The sequence below is a fragment of the Mustela putorius genome, unplaced genomic scaffold, assembly GCF_011764305.1.
Source record: "Mustela putorius furo isolate JIRA1106 unplaced genomic scaffold, ASM1176430v1.1 tig00000460_pilon_pilon_pilon, whole genome shotgun sequence".
Classification (NCBI taxonomy): domain Eukaryota; kingdom Metazoa; phylum Chordata; class Mammalia; order Carnivora; family Mustelidae; genus Mustela; species Mustela putorius.
In genome coordinates, this window is record NW_025421389.1 from 18,356,310 (window position 1) to 18,375,336 (window position 19,027).

Below are 19,027 nucleotides of genomic sequence, written 5' to 3' on the forward strand. Positions count from 1 at the left end.
TCATCAGGCAGGGCTAATATTAACCAGCACGTACCAGTAGTAGTTATTCCAGTCTAAAAAAAAAAAAAAATTGTTTCTATACCCGTTAGTAAATAGCTGCTTCCTTGAAACCCAAGAGAGGCCCCTCCTAAGCACCAGCGGCCTGGTGCCTTCCCCAGAGCCTGTCCACCATCCAGCAACTAAAAGGTTAATGTCCGGCCAGGCAGGGTAGCCTTCAGGACCCAGCTCCCTGTAGACAGGCTCTGTTCCACTCGGCTGGTACCATTCCAGCGGCTAAAGATTTTTAATACAGGCAACCCGAGAAGCCAGTGGTGGGGGGCACCTGGCCAGAAGACCCTGAGGGTCTTGTTCCTTTCTGGATGAGCAAAGAGCAGCAGCTTCCCTTCCCTCGAAGCTCTCTGATCATCCTTAGCAGCAGTCATCCTGCTTCTGGACACGAGCTAGGGCTCCCCAGAGTGGGGAAGAGAGCAGACAAGTAACAACTGCCCAAGCCACAGAGACCTAACCTCGCAGGCTGCCTCACTCCTGCCCTCTCGCCTTCACCTCCCCTCCATCTCTCTGGGAGACCCAGGGCCATCTCAAATCACTGCCTCCTCCACAACCAACTGCCCGGGTTCTACGGCAGAAACAGAGGCCCGGGCCAGCCAGCTGGGAAAACAAACGCAGACACAGCAGTATCTGCCACCTTGCCTCGAAGACCGGTACAGGTTGGAGGGAGAGGGGCGCGTGCGGGTGTGAACGCCCACACACGCTGGTGATGCCCCAAAACCATGCATTCGGCAGGCACCCTGGAAGATGTGCAGCACACGGGTGGTGAAAGTCCCGGAAAACCCATGTAACACTTTTGCCGTCTATGAGATGGGCAGCTCATTGGTTGGCAGATTTTCTTTCTTCGTGTTAGCCTGACACTGCTTGTCCGGGAATCCTGCCTGGCCAGCACCCGGCCTGCCTGATCACACACGAGATGACGACAAGGAGCTCCTTCTCCCAGCCCCGCCTCGCACCCTGAGCACGGCAGTCATCCCCCAATTCAGCCCCACGAAGTTCCGACCGGCGGGACGCCGCCCCCTTACGCGCTTGTTGTCCGCAGGGCTGTGGTAGAACTGGGCAATCACCGCCTCACTGTTGTTTCCCACGCCGAAGCTCAGCTTCTCGGAAATTCTCTTGAACGATTTCCCATAGTCGTAAGACACGTACACCTGAGTCAGGGAGAGAGGACAAAGAAGAGCTGGTGAGAACTGTGGCCAAGAGACCGCTCCCTCTGCCCGCACCTGCCAACGTCCTGCCCCGGATCCCGAATGGCGTTCCCAGCAGGTCCCTGGTGTCAGGATGCGACAGATGGAAAGAGATGACGTGCCCAGGAGAAGTGGGGCACCCCTCCACCCGCCACCCCAAGCGTGTGGGGAACAGGAAGCCCAGGGAGCACCACAACCCCTTGCTGCCCAGGGGACACAGGCTCCTTTCTGAGGCCAAGACGCTTCCCCGCAGGGACTGTCGGTGGGACCCATGGATGGAAGCAATGACCTCCTCCCCACGGCCAGGTTAAGTGTTGAGCATCCAGAGGCAGACAGAATGTGGATGTTCAAGGGGGAGGGACAGGGAACTTGTTTTGCCATCTGTTGAGATGTCCCCAAAAGGTAATATAATTCTTCAACCCTTTGCTGGGGAGGTCTATTCCTACAACACTGCAGAGGATGAAAAAGGAAACCCTCCCAGGCCTCCACAGAGAAGCCCACGAGACAAGAAAGAAGGTACTGAGTGACTCACTACGCACCGAGGTTGAATATATAGGTTCAAGATACCCTCCCGCCCCAGCACTCAGGCTCGCTGATGCTGCCACCCAGGGTGGCGGGGAATGGCCATGGGAGCCCGGCACGTGCCGGCACGACGGACTTCTCCCCTGCTTGCTGGGCTCTGGCTACCTCGCAAGAGGAACTGTCATTCGCGGGTGCTTCCTAGGGACCAGACACCATACCACCCTCTCGGTGTGGAAGAGCTCTGGGCGCTCTCCCCACAGCCCGTTGTTGCAAAGCCAGTTATTAAAATCACTTTACAGATAAGGCCGCAGGGGTTGAGGGGATTAGCTGCTTGCCAAAGAAAGAGAAGGGAAGGAGAGGCGTGGAAATGTGATCCAGGCTGCCTGCCTCCAAAGCCAGAAATCCCAAAGCCATCACACCTCCAGGTATTTCGCACCTAGACTGACTACCTAGGCGACGTGCAATTAACGTAATCAGGGGATTAAAAACAAGGCTGACAGTCGAAGGCTTAGTTAGGATTGCAGTAAGTTCGAAAGGAAAATGACAGGTGAATCCCAACAAGAACGGGAACGGCTGGGCTCATCCCAGGAAAGGTACTGCCACCAGGGCCCACTGATGCCCCAGCAAACACATCCAAAGGGTCTGTCGCGAGCCAGGGGCTGTGCTAAGTGCCAGACAGGCAAAGACGTGGCCTTCATACTTGCTGTAAATGTGCAAATGTTGGTAAGCAATAACCCTTGTAAAGAATGAACTCACACGGCAGGTACAGAGGGAAGCGGGAACGCACATGGGGCGTTAGTATTTATTAGATGTAAAGGTTAGAAGAGCACAGATAGAGCTTCTGCCAGTATCTGGGCCACAGTGGCAGAAACCTCATTATGAACGTCATGCTTACAACACAGCATGTGTCCCCAACTACCAAGCAAGCAGGGAGGGGCTGGCATCAAAGGAGCTTTAAAAGGCAGCAGGTTGAGAAGCTCACAGATGATCTCAGTGGGTAAAAAGACAAAGTGATCCCTCCTCACTTCCAGTCTCCTGCCCCAGAACGGACACGGAGGGGCCCTGTTAGGTTCAGATGTCACATGTAGGGAACAGACGGCTTCTCAAAAAGGGAACTCGGCCCCCTCCAGCTCCAACATTCCCCAAATTGATACTCCACTGGGAGTTACCTCCTTAGAAGCACAGAGGTGATTATAAGTCGTATTAGGGTATCACTTTTCAGTATTTATTACTGCTCTTCATCTTTAAAAACTCTGCCTCCCTCAGTGTACCCAGAATATCACACGTCCTCAGTAAAGATCTCTGGAATTACATGTGATTCAAAACCACGGAGTGAGGTAAATGAATGTGTCCCACAGACGTATAAAAGAGAGTGACATGAATAAACCAGTGAGTGAGTGAATGAGGGAGCATTTCCATTTAAAGGATGACTGGGGCGCCTGGGTGGCTCAGTGGGTTAAAGCCTCTGCCTTAGGCTCAGGTCATGATCTCAGGGTCCTGGGATCGAGCCCCCCATCGGGCTCTCTGCTCAGCAGGGAGCCTGCTTCCCCCTCTCTCTCTGCCTGCCTCTCTGCCTACTTGTGATCTCTCTCTGTCAAATAAATAAATAAACTCTTTAAATAAATAAATAAATAAATGATGACGAAAACCAAGACTCAGAGAAGTTAAAGACCAGCCCAGGGTCCTACAGCAAGGAAGTGACAAAACGTAGTGGGTTTCCTCCAGTCACCGGTCCAGCTGTCTGTCCACTCTTGCAAGTTACCCTCCCAGGAGAATGCTGTCTACTTTGGACATGCGTTGCTCTGTTAACAGGGGTGATCGTACACTGGGGCTCCAGGCTGGGCAGCGGAAGGAGTGGGGAACAGACTGGGTAAAACACCAACTTGAACAAAACACAGATTTTGGGGCACCTGGGTGGCTCAGTTGTTAGGCGTCTGCCTTCGGCTCCAATCATGATCTCAGGGTCCTGGGATCGAGTCCCGCATTGGGCTCCTGCTCAGTGGGGAGCCTGCCTCTCCCTCTGCCTCCCCCTGCTTGTGTGCATTCTCTCTCTCTCTGTCCCTCTCAAATAAATAAACAAAATCTTTTTAAAAACACCCCCCCCAAAAAAACTGTTCTTTAATATGCACCTGTAAACAATCTATATCTCTTTATGGCTTCCACTGAATAGAAGCTAAGAGTAAGTATGTCAGGGCCCATCCTATACCTCAAGACTCTTGTAGATGACTCATCGACCTGCCTTCTCTTCTCCAGGTCAAACCAACCCAAGGAGGGGAAGAGGCAGCAGGGACAGCGGAGGCGGGGAGGTAGGAAAGAAGGGCTGAAATGCACAGAAAGCAGCTCCTTCGCACCAGTGCTTCTCAAACGGTATTACGCCTACAAAGCACGCGGCACAACGTGGGTCACAATGCAGACTCTGGCTCGGGAAGTCTGGAGCAGAACCTGAGATTCTGCCTGTCTAACCTGCTCCCAGAAAAACAACCCCGGCTGCTGATCCACAGACCACACTTTGGCAAGCAAGGTTTTACAAGTATTATCTCACAGACAAATGAGAAGACCAACAGCAGGTTACTGACTCGGCTCAAGGTCTGACTGCTAACGAACGGCAGAGCCCGGATTCAACCCCAGCCGTTCTGATTGCAGAGCCAGAGCTCAGCAAGACAACAGCTCCATGGGCTCCCAAGGTCTGCCCTGTTAGCAAGCTAGCCAGTCCTGGCCCTGCTCCCCAGTCCATCCTGGGGGGGTGGGGGGCATCATAATGTCACAGCAGTCTGGGTACAAAGGCAGTGGACAGTGGAGTCCTACCACTCCTGAAACCTTCCCCGGCCGATTCAGACCTTCCAGGGGACGCAATCTCTAGAGAGCTCCTTGGCCAATGAAGTTGCACCTTTGCAAAATACATCAGGAGAGGGCAGAAAGAGACATGGGGAGGCTCCAGATAAACAATATGTATGTCTCCTTCCATCGGCCGGACTTCTCAGGGAAAACGATGGCCCTCCTTTTGGAAGGGAGCTGCCGCCCTTCATGGAATCACACTTGCTACTAGTTCATCAGGACAGTATTTGGGGTTTTTTTCCTGCTGAAACACAAACCCTCCGGGATTCCAGCTTCCAGATTCGTCCCTTTTTAATGTACTGATTATGCATGACTTGGCCATTCTCCAACACTCACACAGCTCCTCACTGACACTCGTCCCTTCCCTCCTGGGCTGCTGATGGGGCCTTCTTACGAGCCGGTCTTCTCGCAAGAGAGTCGGGATTGCCACGACGCCCGCACCACCAGCTCTGGCCTCTGAGTCATAATTTCTTTCTATGTTAACTTTTCACATCAGAACATTTCCATTTCAGCTGCCAAGTCTTTAATACAGCCTGTGTACAGACAGCAGAGAAATCTCTGCCACTCCCATTTATTATCTCCAAGCTCGGCGTTTCCCTTCCATGCAATCGTATCGTATATTTCATTATGGGATGGTGTCCTGCGTCCAACGTTCAGTGGCTTCTCGGTAAGAGACGCCCAAGTATTCAGACAGAGTGAGAATGGGGTTTGGGCAGACTGGCCACATGTGGGGAGACCAATGGTACAGGTTCACCCTGGCCTGAAGAGGCTCCCAGGATGCAGGACTCCAAGGGCTGAAACGCAGAGGAGGGGGTCCTGCTGGCAACAAGATACCCTCACACAGCAAGCCCATGGTCAGGTCTCCAGAGCCACCGCCCTCCTCCCACAGACAGGCTGCGTGACCTTGAGCAGGCCACTCAATGTCTCCAGGCTCCTGTTTGTCCAGCAAAACCATAAAACAACACTTAAGGTCTTTTACCTATCTCATTTATATATATATATATATATATATATATATATATATATACACACACACACATATATATACATGTATGTATACATATATACATATATACATATATATAAATATATATGTATATATGTATAATTTACATGTATATAAATATATACACATATTTTACCTAGACAAAGAATTCTTTTCAACATATGAAAAGCCAAAGGCAGTCTTCTCAACAGCACAGGGCCCGCAGCTATTTCCTAAGCTCAGAAGGGTAGCCATGAAGGGGCACGCAGGCCAGGACCGTGCTGAGTCTACACGCAGGTGCCCACGGCCCTTAGGAGTTCCAGCCCTGCTCCAGAACACGATATCCAAACTGGCCGTCACTGACTATGGCTCCCACCAGCCCCTGCTCAGCGGCCGCATGGGACAAAGGTCTGCATCACAGCCCTTCCGCCGCCCTCCCTGTCCGTGGCTGCCTCCACGGAACCTGCTAGAAAGCGGCCCCCAGTGCTACCTCCAGGTGTCTCCCTCGGCGCACAGGCAAGCTACCCAGCAGGGACACAGACAGGGCTCTCACAGGGACCAGGTCTCTACTCCAGAATCTCGAGGGTGTCCTTCCGGCTGATGTGACAGAGCTAGCAAATTCACTAGGAGGCTCCCTCTGGCCAGGGAGCAGAGTGAACAAAGCTCCCCACTGTGTTTCTTTGTCCACAGGCTTCACCTGCTGCCACGTCAGTCCCTGACCCCAGGCAGGGCTGCTCCTCTTCCCACAAGGGGACGTCTGGAGCCGGGGCCACACACTGGGACCCAAGGACCAGCTCTGACCCTCAGGGGGATGGAACTTGGCCCGTCCAGTACTTTTACAAACGACACATAAGCTGCCAACCTGTAAGACTCAGCAGTTTTCATGTAAAAACCCAGACCTCTGAGTTCCTCTCGGAAATCAGATCTGGCAATACTGGGCCCTTCACGGCAACCAGAGCCAAGACCGATGACAGCAGCCCCACACGAGCACCAAATCCCTTCTACCTCCTAGCCTCTCTTGGACACAGCGACCAAGGATCAATCGCCACCTTCAAATTAACATGCAGGGGAATGCTTCTTGAACCTGGCACGTCTACCAAAGTGGGAAAACGACACATTGTCCCAGAACACCACACGCTTCAAGAGAAATGGGAGAAACCATTCTCCTCCCCAGAAGAAAGGGTGTAGGGACCAGGGAGGGAGGCTTCTCCTCCACTACCCACCTGGTCTCTCAGGGGCCTTTCAGTCTGTGACCCTTGGTCTCTCGTCTTCAAAGCACTTAAACTCAAATGCTATAGAAGCCAACTGTGAAAACTGAGAGTGGGAGCACAGGTTGTCAAGAACCCACCCAACCGGAAGGGGTCCCATCAGGCTCTGTGGCGGACGGACAACTCGGCCCAGAACGTGCTTCTGGCATTTTCTGGAGCAGACCCAACCACCCAGCTCAAACCCTATCACTTCACAAAAGTAACCACATGTCGCGTGGATCTCATTGCAAAAGAGCCCACGCCTCCCTCTGTTCGGCAGACAAGGGGTATTTATTGTTTTCCAGATTCTCTTCCATGTTGTAAAATGTATCCCGTCCATTCAGTCTCCAATCAACCACTTTTCATTTTTGTTTTTGTGTTTTGCTGGCACGATAACCCCGCCAGATTCCAAGAGGGCAGGTTGGTGGCCTCCACGAGGAGTGCCCAGACCATAACCAATACTTACATCACTGCTCCTGGGCCTGGCCAGGGCCAGGCTGTCCCGGGCCAAGGCCACGATCACGTTGCTCTTCTCCCCGGCCCAGTGCACCACCATCTGGTTGTGAGAATCATTCAGACTAACCTGAAAGAGATCAAACCGACACAGGAGTTAGGACCCAGAATGAGTGAGGGCCATGATATTCTAAAGCAAGACTCTCTCTCTTCCTTTGTCACTCGGAAATAGCTAAGCTTCTGGGATCTGGAGCAGGGGACCAGGGTGGCCTATTTTTCCTCCAGTGCAGATTCCACAAGACACAACTTCCCCCAAGAAGAAACACAAATCCCCTGCATTTTGGATACAAATGGATTGCAAAAAATCTCCTTCCCAGGCTCTCTCTGGCATAACCATGTCTTGGCTTATTCTTGCCTTTGCGTAAACCAATCTCCAGTTACTTTCATCCCTAACCCCTACGTGGGACATGCGCTCCTAAGGCCTTGAAGCCAAAACACTGACACATCTTCCTCACTCAGAAAAAGTGCACCGGCCAGAAAGACCACATGCTTTCCAACCTCCATTCAAACCGGTGCCCTGTCCGGCTGACAGGTGCTGAGCTCCTCGCATGGAGGAACAAGAGAGAACCATCATGGTACAAGTTTTATTTAATTCGTTTTGAACTGTCCCAAGTAAGGAAATATTTTCCAGGGCTCCCCAGAAATGACCTTCGAATTCTGGCTAACAGTAGTTCCCAGACTTCTGAGTTTTGTAAACCAGGAAGATGAAAAATAATGAGAAAGGCCAACACAGGACTGGTCGGCCAAGTCTATTTTGCCCGGTAAGGACATTAACAAAAACAGCCACTGTGTCAAGCCTGACTTGCTGTTCTCTGAACCGGTTTCCTCTGCTCCCTGGAGACAGAGCAGACTCGTGCCCAGGCTGCCTTGCAGTGGGGTGTGGCCTGGGACTGACTTTTGGCCACCAAACATGGGGGAAGGCCGCCAGCCCCAGCCCCTGTCAGCCCTCTGCTTCGTTCCCACCTGCAGGGCCCATGCAGGATTCCAGAGCCCGGACGAGACTGGAACCACAAGAAAGAAGGAGCCCACATCCCCAGTGAGGAAGCCCTCCACTGGTCAGTAACACTTACTTGGAACTCCCCACAGTGGGGGATCCCTTTACACCCTGAGCTTCTGGGGTCCACCCATTACGCAACTAGCCCTCCTGAGCAGCAGGATCACCATAATCACCATCATTTTTTCACAAAAGGACAGTTAAACTCCAAAAATTGAAGAAGGATCGATCTCGGAATAAAGAACAGTTCTTTGAGACACTTTTGCTTTATGAAAAACTAACTCCATTCCTTTTAGTTTTCCTCCTTCACCAGACACGGAAGGACAGTCCGAGGGCTGGCGTCTCAGAAGCCCTGAGCTAACATTCCACCCGCTCTGTGTGAAGAGCAAACCGACGACCACACAAACCAAAATCCCAAGAGCTGCTGTTAACAGTCAGAATCAGGACACAGCCCCCCTGAAATCGGGAACACGCACGCTCCCTTGTGCTGAGCCGTGTCTGGGAGAAGCCTCTTCCGGCAGTGGCCAACCCTAGCTGCCCGGGGCACAGTATAGAGGAAAACCAAGTTTCTGGGCTCCATGGAGCCTCTGCCCGATCTCCCCACCATGCTCACCTTTGGACTGATGCTAAGTCCGAGCCTGCATGGACGTGCCCTCCGAGCTGCCTTCCCATGGACGTTCTGCAGCAGAACACCTCCTCCCTTCTCCTTTCTCCTTTCTATACCTCATCCTGCCGCCGCCCTAAGTTTCCCCACCCTCCTCCTTGAGGTGCTCCCAGATGTCACAAGGGAGAAGGGAAACACCTGTGCCACAAACTTGGCCAACAAGGCGACAAAGGACCTCATCCTTAACTACTCTGCTCTGGCTCTTAAGCACCTGCATTGCGTTTGATCCAGGATCCGAATGCTTTTGGAAAACTCCTGAAATGAGACCTCTGTAGAGAAAAGAACCTTTCCGTATTTTTTAGGAAAATATGTCATTCCAAAATGTGCCTTCTCGTTCCCAGAGATAGGTCCAGGGCCGCACGGAGAGAGAGGGACAAATGAAAAACAGAAGTAAGTAAATAATGCACCTGAGAATGCTACCGGGGGGGAGCCAGCGGAGGAAATCTCCACCAGCTCGCTGATGAGGCCTTCCTCCAGCCTTGCCCAGGTTCTTCCGGACGCTCTCCCACGTCTGCCCCTGCAGCTCATGCCTCTGGGAAGAATCTAGAAGCAACTACAAATCAGAAGCCCTATAGCCCCAGTACCCTGGGAATTCAGGCTCAAGTCTTCACCCTCCAAAAACATTCTCACACTTAGAACCAGAGGGGAACACAGAGTGAGCGTATCAAACTTCGACACCATGAAGGATTTGGCACCCAGAAGGGCCACCTGAGTTCTCGGGCTCTGGCATGAAAGAGCCCACCGACATGTGATGCGGGCAACCTCAGAACGGTCCCCCTGGCGGGTGACAATCAAGTCACGCTCTGAGCAGGCCACAGAGCCTCCAGGGATGAGAGTGGGAACGAGGTCTCGAGGCTACATGCTGAAGTCTTTCTCCCCGGAGGACACAAGATTTATGAGGCCCTCAACCAACCCTAACAGGGGTGAAGGGGGTAGAGCAGCACAAAGGACAAGCACAGAAGGTCCAAGGGCTTTCGGTCTCCCATCCAAGTACTAACCAGGCCCGACCCTGCTTAGCTTCCGAGATCAGACGAGATCGGGCGCGTTCAGGGTGGTATGGCCGTAAAAGGAAGCCGAAGGCAAGCTTGGTGAAACACCTTTAAAAAAATAAAAAAGGACTTGATAAATGAGACACAGTTCATCGGAGCGGTCCAAGCAGCAGGGAAGGGCCTGAAACCGCCCCTCGGAAGGCAGAGAAAAAAATCACAGGCCCCCAAAATCTCTGCACACAGAAACAGCATCACTGACAACCCACCGTGTCCAGGAGGCACCTGAAGCCTCAGCTGGTCACCGGCAGGTCGTTAATGCCCCCAGAGGTCACCCTGTCTGGGGCGCCCAAACCCAGCCCAGAGAACAACCCCAGAGATGCTGATTTAGATCCCTCTCTGATGGGGGGGTGGGGGGACTTTCCATAATCCCTGTTGTTTAAAAGAGACGCTCCGGGTGTCTGTAATGCACCTTTTCTGGGGAGCAGTGAATCTAGTCCATTCCCCTTCCTACCAGCAGGCCCTCGGATCCAACCAGAGGTAGCCGAGAAACCCGCTCTTTTGGGGAGAGGCCGTCTTTGGGTATCTGGGGTAGTTGTTGAAACTCCATGATCTGATACATGCCACACCATGGACAAACCTCAAAAAACAGTCCGCCATTGAAAGAAACCAGACGCCAAAGGTCACAAGACTGCCTGAGTCCATACATGAAAGATCCAGAATCAATAAATCCTTATGGATGGAAAGCAGACTGGTGGTTGCCAGGGGCTGGGGGGCAAAGGGACCTAGGGAGTCACCCCTGCACAAGTGACAGGTTTTATTTTAGAGTGATGGAACTGGGGGGGGGGTGACTGCCCAACACCGAGATTGGACTAAAAGCCACTGCACTATTCAAGTCAAAGTGGTTAATGTTATGTGAATTTTGCATCAAAAATTTTTTTAGGGGCGCCTGGGCAGCTCAGTGGGTTAAGCCTCTGCCTTCGGCTCAGGTCATGATCCCAGAGTCCTGGGATCGAGCCCCGCATCAAGCTCTCTGCTCAGCAGGGAGCCTGCTTCCCCCTCTCTCTCTGCCTGCTTGTGATCTCTCTCTCTGCCAAATAAATAAAATTTTTAAAAATCCTTTAAAATAATTTTTTTTTAAAGCCTGTTTCTGTGACCTGTCAAGAAGATCACACTTCTGAGGTGTTCGTCTAATACCAAGGAGCTCCCGCTCTGAAGAACGGTGTCTTTCATCTCAGTCTTCCAGCTACCAAAATATGCAGCCCGAATGAGTCACAGAGGAGATGGGCTGAGGAGTGGGTCTCTGGCCAAAGCCATCCTTCAAAGGCTGTCAGCAGCATCTGCAGAGCCGCGGCGTCCCCACGGGCCTCCCAGTCCCCGTTCGCTGGCCCCTGGTCCCCGGCTGCAGAAACGGCCACAAGCTCTGGGCCAGCACCCCCTTCCAGCCCCAGCCTCACTCTGAACACACCTCGGTCCGGGCCACCCCCATGCTATCTCTCAGCCCCCCTGGTGTTCCAAAGAGGTTAAATGATTTGCCTCATTATTTAGAGTGAGAAAAAGAATCTGCTGCCACCCAAGCCCCAAGCTCGGGGTTGTTATAAATAGAAGGGAGCACAAATAAATTGCTTGTTGTATGGAGGGACTGATGGCTCAGGAATTCGCTTACTGACGAAGGCACTGAGGCCTACTGGGTGCCAGGCACTCTTGGAGGCTCTGAAATAAATTCTCCCCTTGTCAAGGGTGTGCAGAGCACGCCTCGGGGAACGCGGTGTTGCAAGTCTGACCGGTGATGAGATATTTATAATGAAACTGTCAAAGTCTGTAGAGTCGATTGAGGCTTACTCAGGAGGATGGGGTCCTTAATGGAACAGGCCCCACGTCCTCACCATTCATTTCTTCTGCCATCGCCTCTTGAGAATCAGTCAAACCCAAAGATCAGGATGTCCTAGACACCCACATCCTGCGGTCCTTCCCTTGCACAGCTTCTCACCAGAACGAGGAGGACAAACAAGGCGGTCTGGTTCGTTCCTCTGCCTCCCTCACTAGCAGGGAAACACGAAGAAGTGTTTTTAAAAATTCTGCAACAAAACAGAAAACACGTACCGCATCCTTCAATTTTGAGGACAGAGGCAGCTGCTGAAGCCTCTGAATGTCAGGACAGGCTCAGGAAACCAAAGATAGACTCCCCAGGTCCAAGGAGAACAAGGTTTTCTCAGACCATCCATTTGCACGACCTAAATGCTAGGTAGGCAAACGGCTCCTCCGTGTCCCCATTCAGGACAGTGTCTTCACTATATTTAGCAAACCATTACCCTCGCTGGGCTCTCCACCTCTGAAGAAGAGCTAAAATCTAGTTTAAGAACTCCCTGCAGACAGTGCCTGCTCAGGGACAGGCTGCTGGAGCACCTGACTTGGGTCTGCAGGAGCTGCTTCACCCACACACCTCTTTCACTAACTCGGGCTGCCCATTCTACAGATGAGCCAACAAAGAGAGGATGAGCACGGATGATAAAACGGAGCATTTCACCACCATCTCCTTAACCATAGTCATGAGCTGTCCTTGGAAGACAGGTAGGTAGGTAGGTAAGCAGATGGATGTCTTTCGCTTTCTCTCTCCCAAAAGGGTGAGAATCCTATTTTCACGGACTCACGACACCAGTCCAGAGAGAGCTACCTTTATTTTTGATCGATCCTCGGCAAGCAGAATCTAGCCACCCCTGACCTCTGTAGGTGGCACCCCTCCTGAAGAACCCCCCTTTGTCATTGAGCAAATAGCAGCTTTGCTCTTGTGGGAGGACCCCCTATTAAAAAGAACCTGAGAAAAAAAAAAACCCTGTCATGAAAACAATCACCCCTTCATTTACCAGTTGGTAAGTAAGAAAAAGAAGAAAACATCGGACCAGAAGGAACCTCCGAGAACATGTCCACTATTTTGCAGATAAAGGTTAAGCCCAAAGAAAGAGTTAGAGGTGCTGTCCCGCCGGACCCCAGAGCAGGGCAGACAGCTGGAGGCGACGGCAAGCCCCAAAGTGGGCTTTGTTAATTGGCTGCTGAGCACCTAGGCCAGGGTTAGCCTCAAATGAGGATGCTCCTGCGAACCCAGGCCATTTCCAAGAGCTCTGCAGGCTGCACCGCACGCACTCTCTTTGCCCTTCCTCTGTGGGCCCGCCGTTTCACCATAAACAGTACGCCGCCCTCGTTCATTCATAAATACATACGGAGCCCTTACTATACAGCAGACACCATGCTAGGTGTTAGGAAACAGGATTTCTGGGGCCAGGGACATAACTTCGTGTGGGGGAGAGGGTGTGACTGCCCCAAAGACTGTGAAGACATGACCTACAGCAGGTACCACAGGAAAAAGGGAGACGAGTTAGAGAAAATGCGATGAAGGAGAAAGACTGGACCCAGACGAGAGCAGAGCAAAGACCAGGAACAGGGGAGACATGGGGATTGTCAGATTTGAAAAGTTACAAGAAAATAAATACAGCCAGGAGAGCCAAGGGGAGGGCAGAATTATGGGAGAGCTCTAGGCTTTCAAGGGGGAAAAGAGAGTTCACAGCACCCAGGCTGTGGGTCCCTGGCTGAAAGCAAAGCATTCACTGTCATATTTACGAGAGGCAAACGCACCACAGGCCACAGGCCTGGGTTTGAGTCTTGGTCTCCAAGACTCGTTAGCTGCAAAGCCTTCGGTATGGGGCGACGTCTTTTTGGAGCCTCGAAATACCCGTCTGTGAAACGAGGAGGGTAATTCTTATCTTCCTGAATTTATGGGACTGTGAGAAGCAGCCAGTGAGGGGTTACCTGTGAACAGGTTTCACGAACTTCAAAACGCCTTCTGTTGGTGGCCGGTCATTTACACCAGAAGAAGCCATTCTTCACAAAACAACTCCATGTGAAAAATGAACGTTTTCCACCAGGGCTGGAAGCTAGAGGCCTCAGGGGTACCTGAGGCTGCCGCGCACGGTTTGGGGGGGGGCACTGATTTCTAGCGCTTTCCTTGCCCCAAAGGAACACATTTAAATCCTGCATCGAGCCCTCACCTTCTTGGTGGCTTCCTTACCACACTGAGGGAAGCTAATGGAGGCAGAGCCCATGCCACCCAACAGCACAGCTGATTCCCCGGTAATACAGGATGCTCTCAGAGCTGCAGGAGGGCAAGGTGCCTGCTAGAAGCCCCCCTGCCGCACCCCCACTGCTAGCTCAACCCCCCAGCTCAGAGCAGACCGGCCTCTCACCCCATCCGAGCCCACAATCCTCCTTCATCTGTCTCCTCTGAAGAGTCCCAGCCTCGTTTGTGCAAGAACCCTTCCATCACCACCAGAAGCCGGGCGGATGCCTTGCCCAATCCAGCGAGCCTCGTGCACAGCGAGCTGCAGGATTCTTTTTAGACTTCTCAGTGAGAGAGCTTCAGGGGATTAAAGATATACAGAGGAGGTAAGGCCCAGGGGCCCGGCCTCCCATTCTGCAAAGAAGGCTTTCAAACACTTCGAGTCTCCCCAAACACTTGCACAGTTTCCCAGGCCACGCGCCCTCCTCCACGCGGTCCTCACGCCCTGCCATCAGCAAGGTCTTCTGTGGGGATCCTTGGGCCGGCCGGCACCGGCCTTTCTTCCCAGGTCCCCAGGCCGACCCATGTGGAACGGCCGGGCTAATGGGAAACCGGTTCCTCTACTCTCTGGACCTCGCCTCCCCTCCCCCCATGACCCATCTCAATGGCACCCACTTGAGTGTCTACAGTGACAGCCTCCAAAAGTAGCCTTTGACCCAAGGCTGCTTTGAACCCCAGCCCTCCAAGCTCAATGAGATCCTCCCAGCTTTTCCCGATTTCTTCTGGACAGAGAGGTTTCCTAGGAGTTCAAAATGTCATCAAAACACTACTAAGCTTCCCAGTCCACCAGAGTAAAATGGATCTCACCCCCGTACCAACTAGAGTCTTAAGTGCCCCATCAGGAAATACTCAATAGCTCAAATCCACATTTACATAACATGACTATCACCCTAACCCCCTTCCCCACTTCGATTCATAGTTACTCAGGGAAAGAAAGTTTCTACTACATAGGTTAGTCTCCTTTCTAAGCAACAGAAGCAATATTACTCACTTTCTTCATTTAAAACCCCAAATAAGGGGGGGGGGGGATAACACACAGCACATTGGCCCCCACCCGGCCCAAAATGCCTATGACATAAGTACATCTTTTTATTGCCCTCGTCTGCCACTCAGATTTGGGACATAATCACATCAGCCTGCCTTTCTGAGAATTCGTAGCTGTGTTTTTAATCTAATTCAGGGGACTAGAGATAAATCATCGTGAAGGGTCCCGATTTTCCGAGCCAGGAGCTTGCAGCAGCGGCAACAGCAGCGGCATGCTAAGCTACGGGGCCAGCCGGGAAGGGGGCGGGGGGGGGGGGGGAGGCTCCGTGCAGTGATGAAGGCCACACGGCCAGGCCCGCGCTGTTTGTCTTCATGTCAGCCTGCAGGGTCCCGGGGATGACAGACAGAGCCAGCTCCACTGCAGGGAGTCAGGAAGCGTGCAGGAAGCGGAGGGCAGGGGCGGGAGGAGACAGCTCCAGGGTTGAGGCACTGTTTACACCACGCACTGCTCAACAGACGTGCGGGCCTATGCACCGCGCCAGCAAAGCCTGGTCCAAGGGAGCTGTGTGTGTGAGGCCACATCAAAAGTGAAGGCACAGGGGCGCCCGTGGGGGGCTCCATCGGTTAAGCATCTGCCTTCGGCTCAGGTCCTGGGATCAAGCCCTGCATCAAGCCTACTGCCTGCTTGGGCTCTCTCGTACACACATTCTCTCTCTCCCCCTGGCAAATAAATAAATAAAATCTTAAAAAAAAAAAAAGTGAAGGCAACCGTGCAGAGGTTCCCCCCGCCACACCACTGCCAACCAGATAAATACTGCAACCCCCTGATCGTCCACGGCCACTGATGCATTCCGACCTATGCAGGAGAGGCCACTGTTTCCAAACACCTGCCCAGGCAGTCCACAGCCACGGAAACCTGGCTATAGACTGCAGCCCTCAACTCTTGCTTTAGCCCAGCTGTTTTTCGGGGGGGAACATACACAGGCCCCTGCTGCAAATTCAGTGTCTCTCCCAGGCAAAGCAGAGGGTGCCCAACACTGGAAAAAGCAGGCCACCCGCCACTCATTAAAGCTATGCCTTCCAACACAGCAGCCCACGGCCACATGTGGCCATTTCCACTTATATTTAAATTCATTAAAATTAAGTGAAAGAAAATAAATTGAATTCTTCCATCGTCCCGGCCCCGTTTCAAGTCCCCCACTGCCATATGTACTCGTGGACACGCTGGGCCACACAGACAGCGTCTCCGGAACAGCAGAGAAGGCTGTGTTAGAAGACCTGCCATGAGCCCAGGAAGACAGGGTCTTTCCGCTCTTGGCCGGCAGCAGTGATACGATTGTGGAGGTCACCATTCTTATTAACATCGACCCAGTGGGTAACAGAATGCTGTGCTCATTTTTAACTCCCCACGGCGGTCCTGATTGTTATGAAGTCCTGTTTTTATGGGATCCACCCCAAAGCACGCAGACCATTCCTCGTGGGATAATAAAAAACCTGAGATGGGGTGCTCACAATAAGGTAGGAGCAACCCAGATCTTGAAGCTGAGCAGCACCGACCCTGCCTTCCTGATTTATAGCATTCTCAGCCACTTCAATGCTAGAAGGCAGCCCGTGGCACTTCTTCGAAGGCCCTAGGTCCACAGGTCGATAAACCAATAAATTAGGTCGAAATTAACTGTGGCTCATTTTAAACTGAGGGAAATTGATTTTTGCATCTACGTGGCTGGACTGAATATGCCCTGTTGCCAATGAATTTGGGTGCCCCTACAGGATACGTAGGAAGGTTTTGCGCTCGACAAAGAAAATAACTCACCCCTAGCAGCCCAGACCACTTTTTTTTTTTTTTAAGATTTTATTTATTTATTTGATAGACAGAGATCACAAGTAGGCAGAGAGGTAGGCAGAGAGAGAAAGAGAGGGGAAGCAGGTTCCCTGCTGAGCAGAGAGCCTGATGTGGGGCTCGATCCCAGGACCCTGAGATCATGACCAGTGCCGAAGGCAGAGGCTTTAACCCACTGAGCCACCCAGGTGTCCCAAGCCAGACCACGTCTAAAGAAATACTAAGCCGCAAACACTCAAACCAAAATGTAGTGAGCTCCCCTTCCCTTTCCACCACAACTAAATCTTTAAAAATGGAGGAAAAGTTAGTGTAATACTTCAGCTTGAATCCATTTCTGCGCAGCAAACTCTCCATTACCCACATCTGAAGTACTGTCGGAAATTCTAAATGCCAAACAGGCTTCCCTGAACGTATGTACACCAGCCATTTCACAGATCGGCTGCTCGAAGAACGCAAGCTCATTTTAATATTCACCTAAGCCAAATGTAATCAGGAAAGTAAACTGGTGCTTTAATAAAATGGCTAAAAATACGCGGCAAAGGCAACGAGGTTCCCTTTTGGATTAAACCTTCCCTCCAGATCGTTAGAATGTTCCTGTCTGTCTGATACGGTGGACAGGACACGGCTGGCTCCGTCTGTCTGTGGCTCTGGGATGACACGAGGATGACACGAAGACGGCTGTCATCTTTAAGGAGGAACAGACCAAAAGTACGACAATGAAAGAACCCGACGACATCAGCCTTTGGCTTTGGGACACGAGTTGTGGTTAGGATCGGCCTCCTGGATCCCAGGTCTCAAAGCAATCGACTACACATACCATTAACTTTATTTTACAGACTATAAAGAAACCATTCCCAAAAGGAACACAAGTTCAAAGCAAGATCTGTGGCCTCTTGGTTCTGACATTTTCACAGACCTGGGCTCTTCGCCTCTAGGGAACTGATCTCCAGCAGCCTGCTCCAGAACCAGGGCCATGAGGTGGCTCTCCTGGCCTGCAGGAAGCCTCGAAGTGCAATGAGAAGCCGTCTTCCTTCCCAGGCCTGGAGGGAAAGAAACAAGCCCCCCTACTCTAGGACACTTCACGTAACTCCCTACTTTTGACAGTCGAATGCCACAAACACATCGTGGAGCAAGAGTTAACCTCATCATTCATGCTGTCAGTGGCTACGGATCACGGAATGCACTGATCTTACCAATTCCGAATTTTCTGCACCTCTGTGCCATTACATGGGTAGAATGTTTCTGGAAAGACATGCAGAAAAACAGAGGATAGCAGCTGCCAACTGAGAAGAGGAAACACATAAACGGAGGACACGAGAGGGAGGGCAATTTACTTCTCACTGTATTCTCATACATATTTTATCTTGCAGACATGTATTACCTCCTGAAGGCTAAATAGACATGTTGGACGTCTTTTCGCCTTTTCGTTTCATTTGTTTACATCTGCCATCTCCTCACCCCTCCCCCGTCACCTCTCACAGCCTCTGCCCACCATCCCCCAAGACGTACAAGCTCCTGATTGAACTAAATAGTAGCCAGAGACTGAGCAAAGAGCCCCCACGCAGCAAGAAGAGACGCCAAGTGGAACCGGGAAGTTTTTCAAGGTCACGTTCTTTACCGAGCCAACCCAACATGCCCAGCAACTCCTCACCTATGTAGAAGCCAATGTGAAACAGCACATGCTTTGCCTTCTCATCTTCTGGAAGCAAACAGGTCAGGCATCCTACCTTCAGAATCAACCAGCCAATTCTTCCCCAAGCAAGTGTATCATCTAAGAATCTCCTCGAGAAAGATCTAAAGCTACACGGTATTTCATCCCCAAAGGAGGCTCTTTGTCCCAGGGCCTCGTGCTGTAATAGACACTTTATTTTTCAGTCTCAAATCAGGACACTGAATACTTCTGGCCTCTAAAAAGCAGGAATTATGAAGAGAGAGCTCACTGGAAGGAAAACAAACCTGTAAATCCTGTTAGGCTTTGCGCTTCATTCCAAAGGATTTTTCCCCAAAACAATACCATTAGCAATACCATGATGGCCCTAAAAGGGAGGATTCTGTACAACAGAATCCCAGTTCTTTATTCAAAATAACCCTCAGGACAGCACAGCAAAATC

At 51.7% G+C, this 19,027-nt stretch overlaps 1 protein-coding gene across 3 annotated transcripts in view; it reads right to left on the minus strand.

Annotated features, from left to right (window-relative positions):
• Window positions 1–19,027, minus strand: part of SORL1 (sortilin related receptor 1) — a 150,704-nt gene that overhangs the window by 127,777 nt on the left and 3,900 nt on the right. For all 3 annotated transcript variants that reach the window (XR_006606889.1, XM_004750086.3, XM_004750085.3), the window contains exons 2-3: window positions 7,291–7,407; window positions 1,074–1,199 (exon numbers count right to left, since the gene is read on the minus strand). Coding sequence is in view for 2 of the 3 variants with exons in the window: in XM_004750086.3 (XP_004750143.1) it covers window positions 1,074–1,199; window positions 7,291–7,407 (243 nt within the window). In the remaining variant the exon portion in view is untranslated. The remainder of the gene's footprint in view (window positions 1–1,073; window positions 1,200–7,290; window positions 7,408–19,027) is intronic.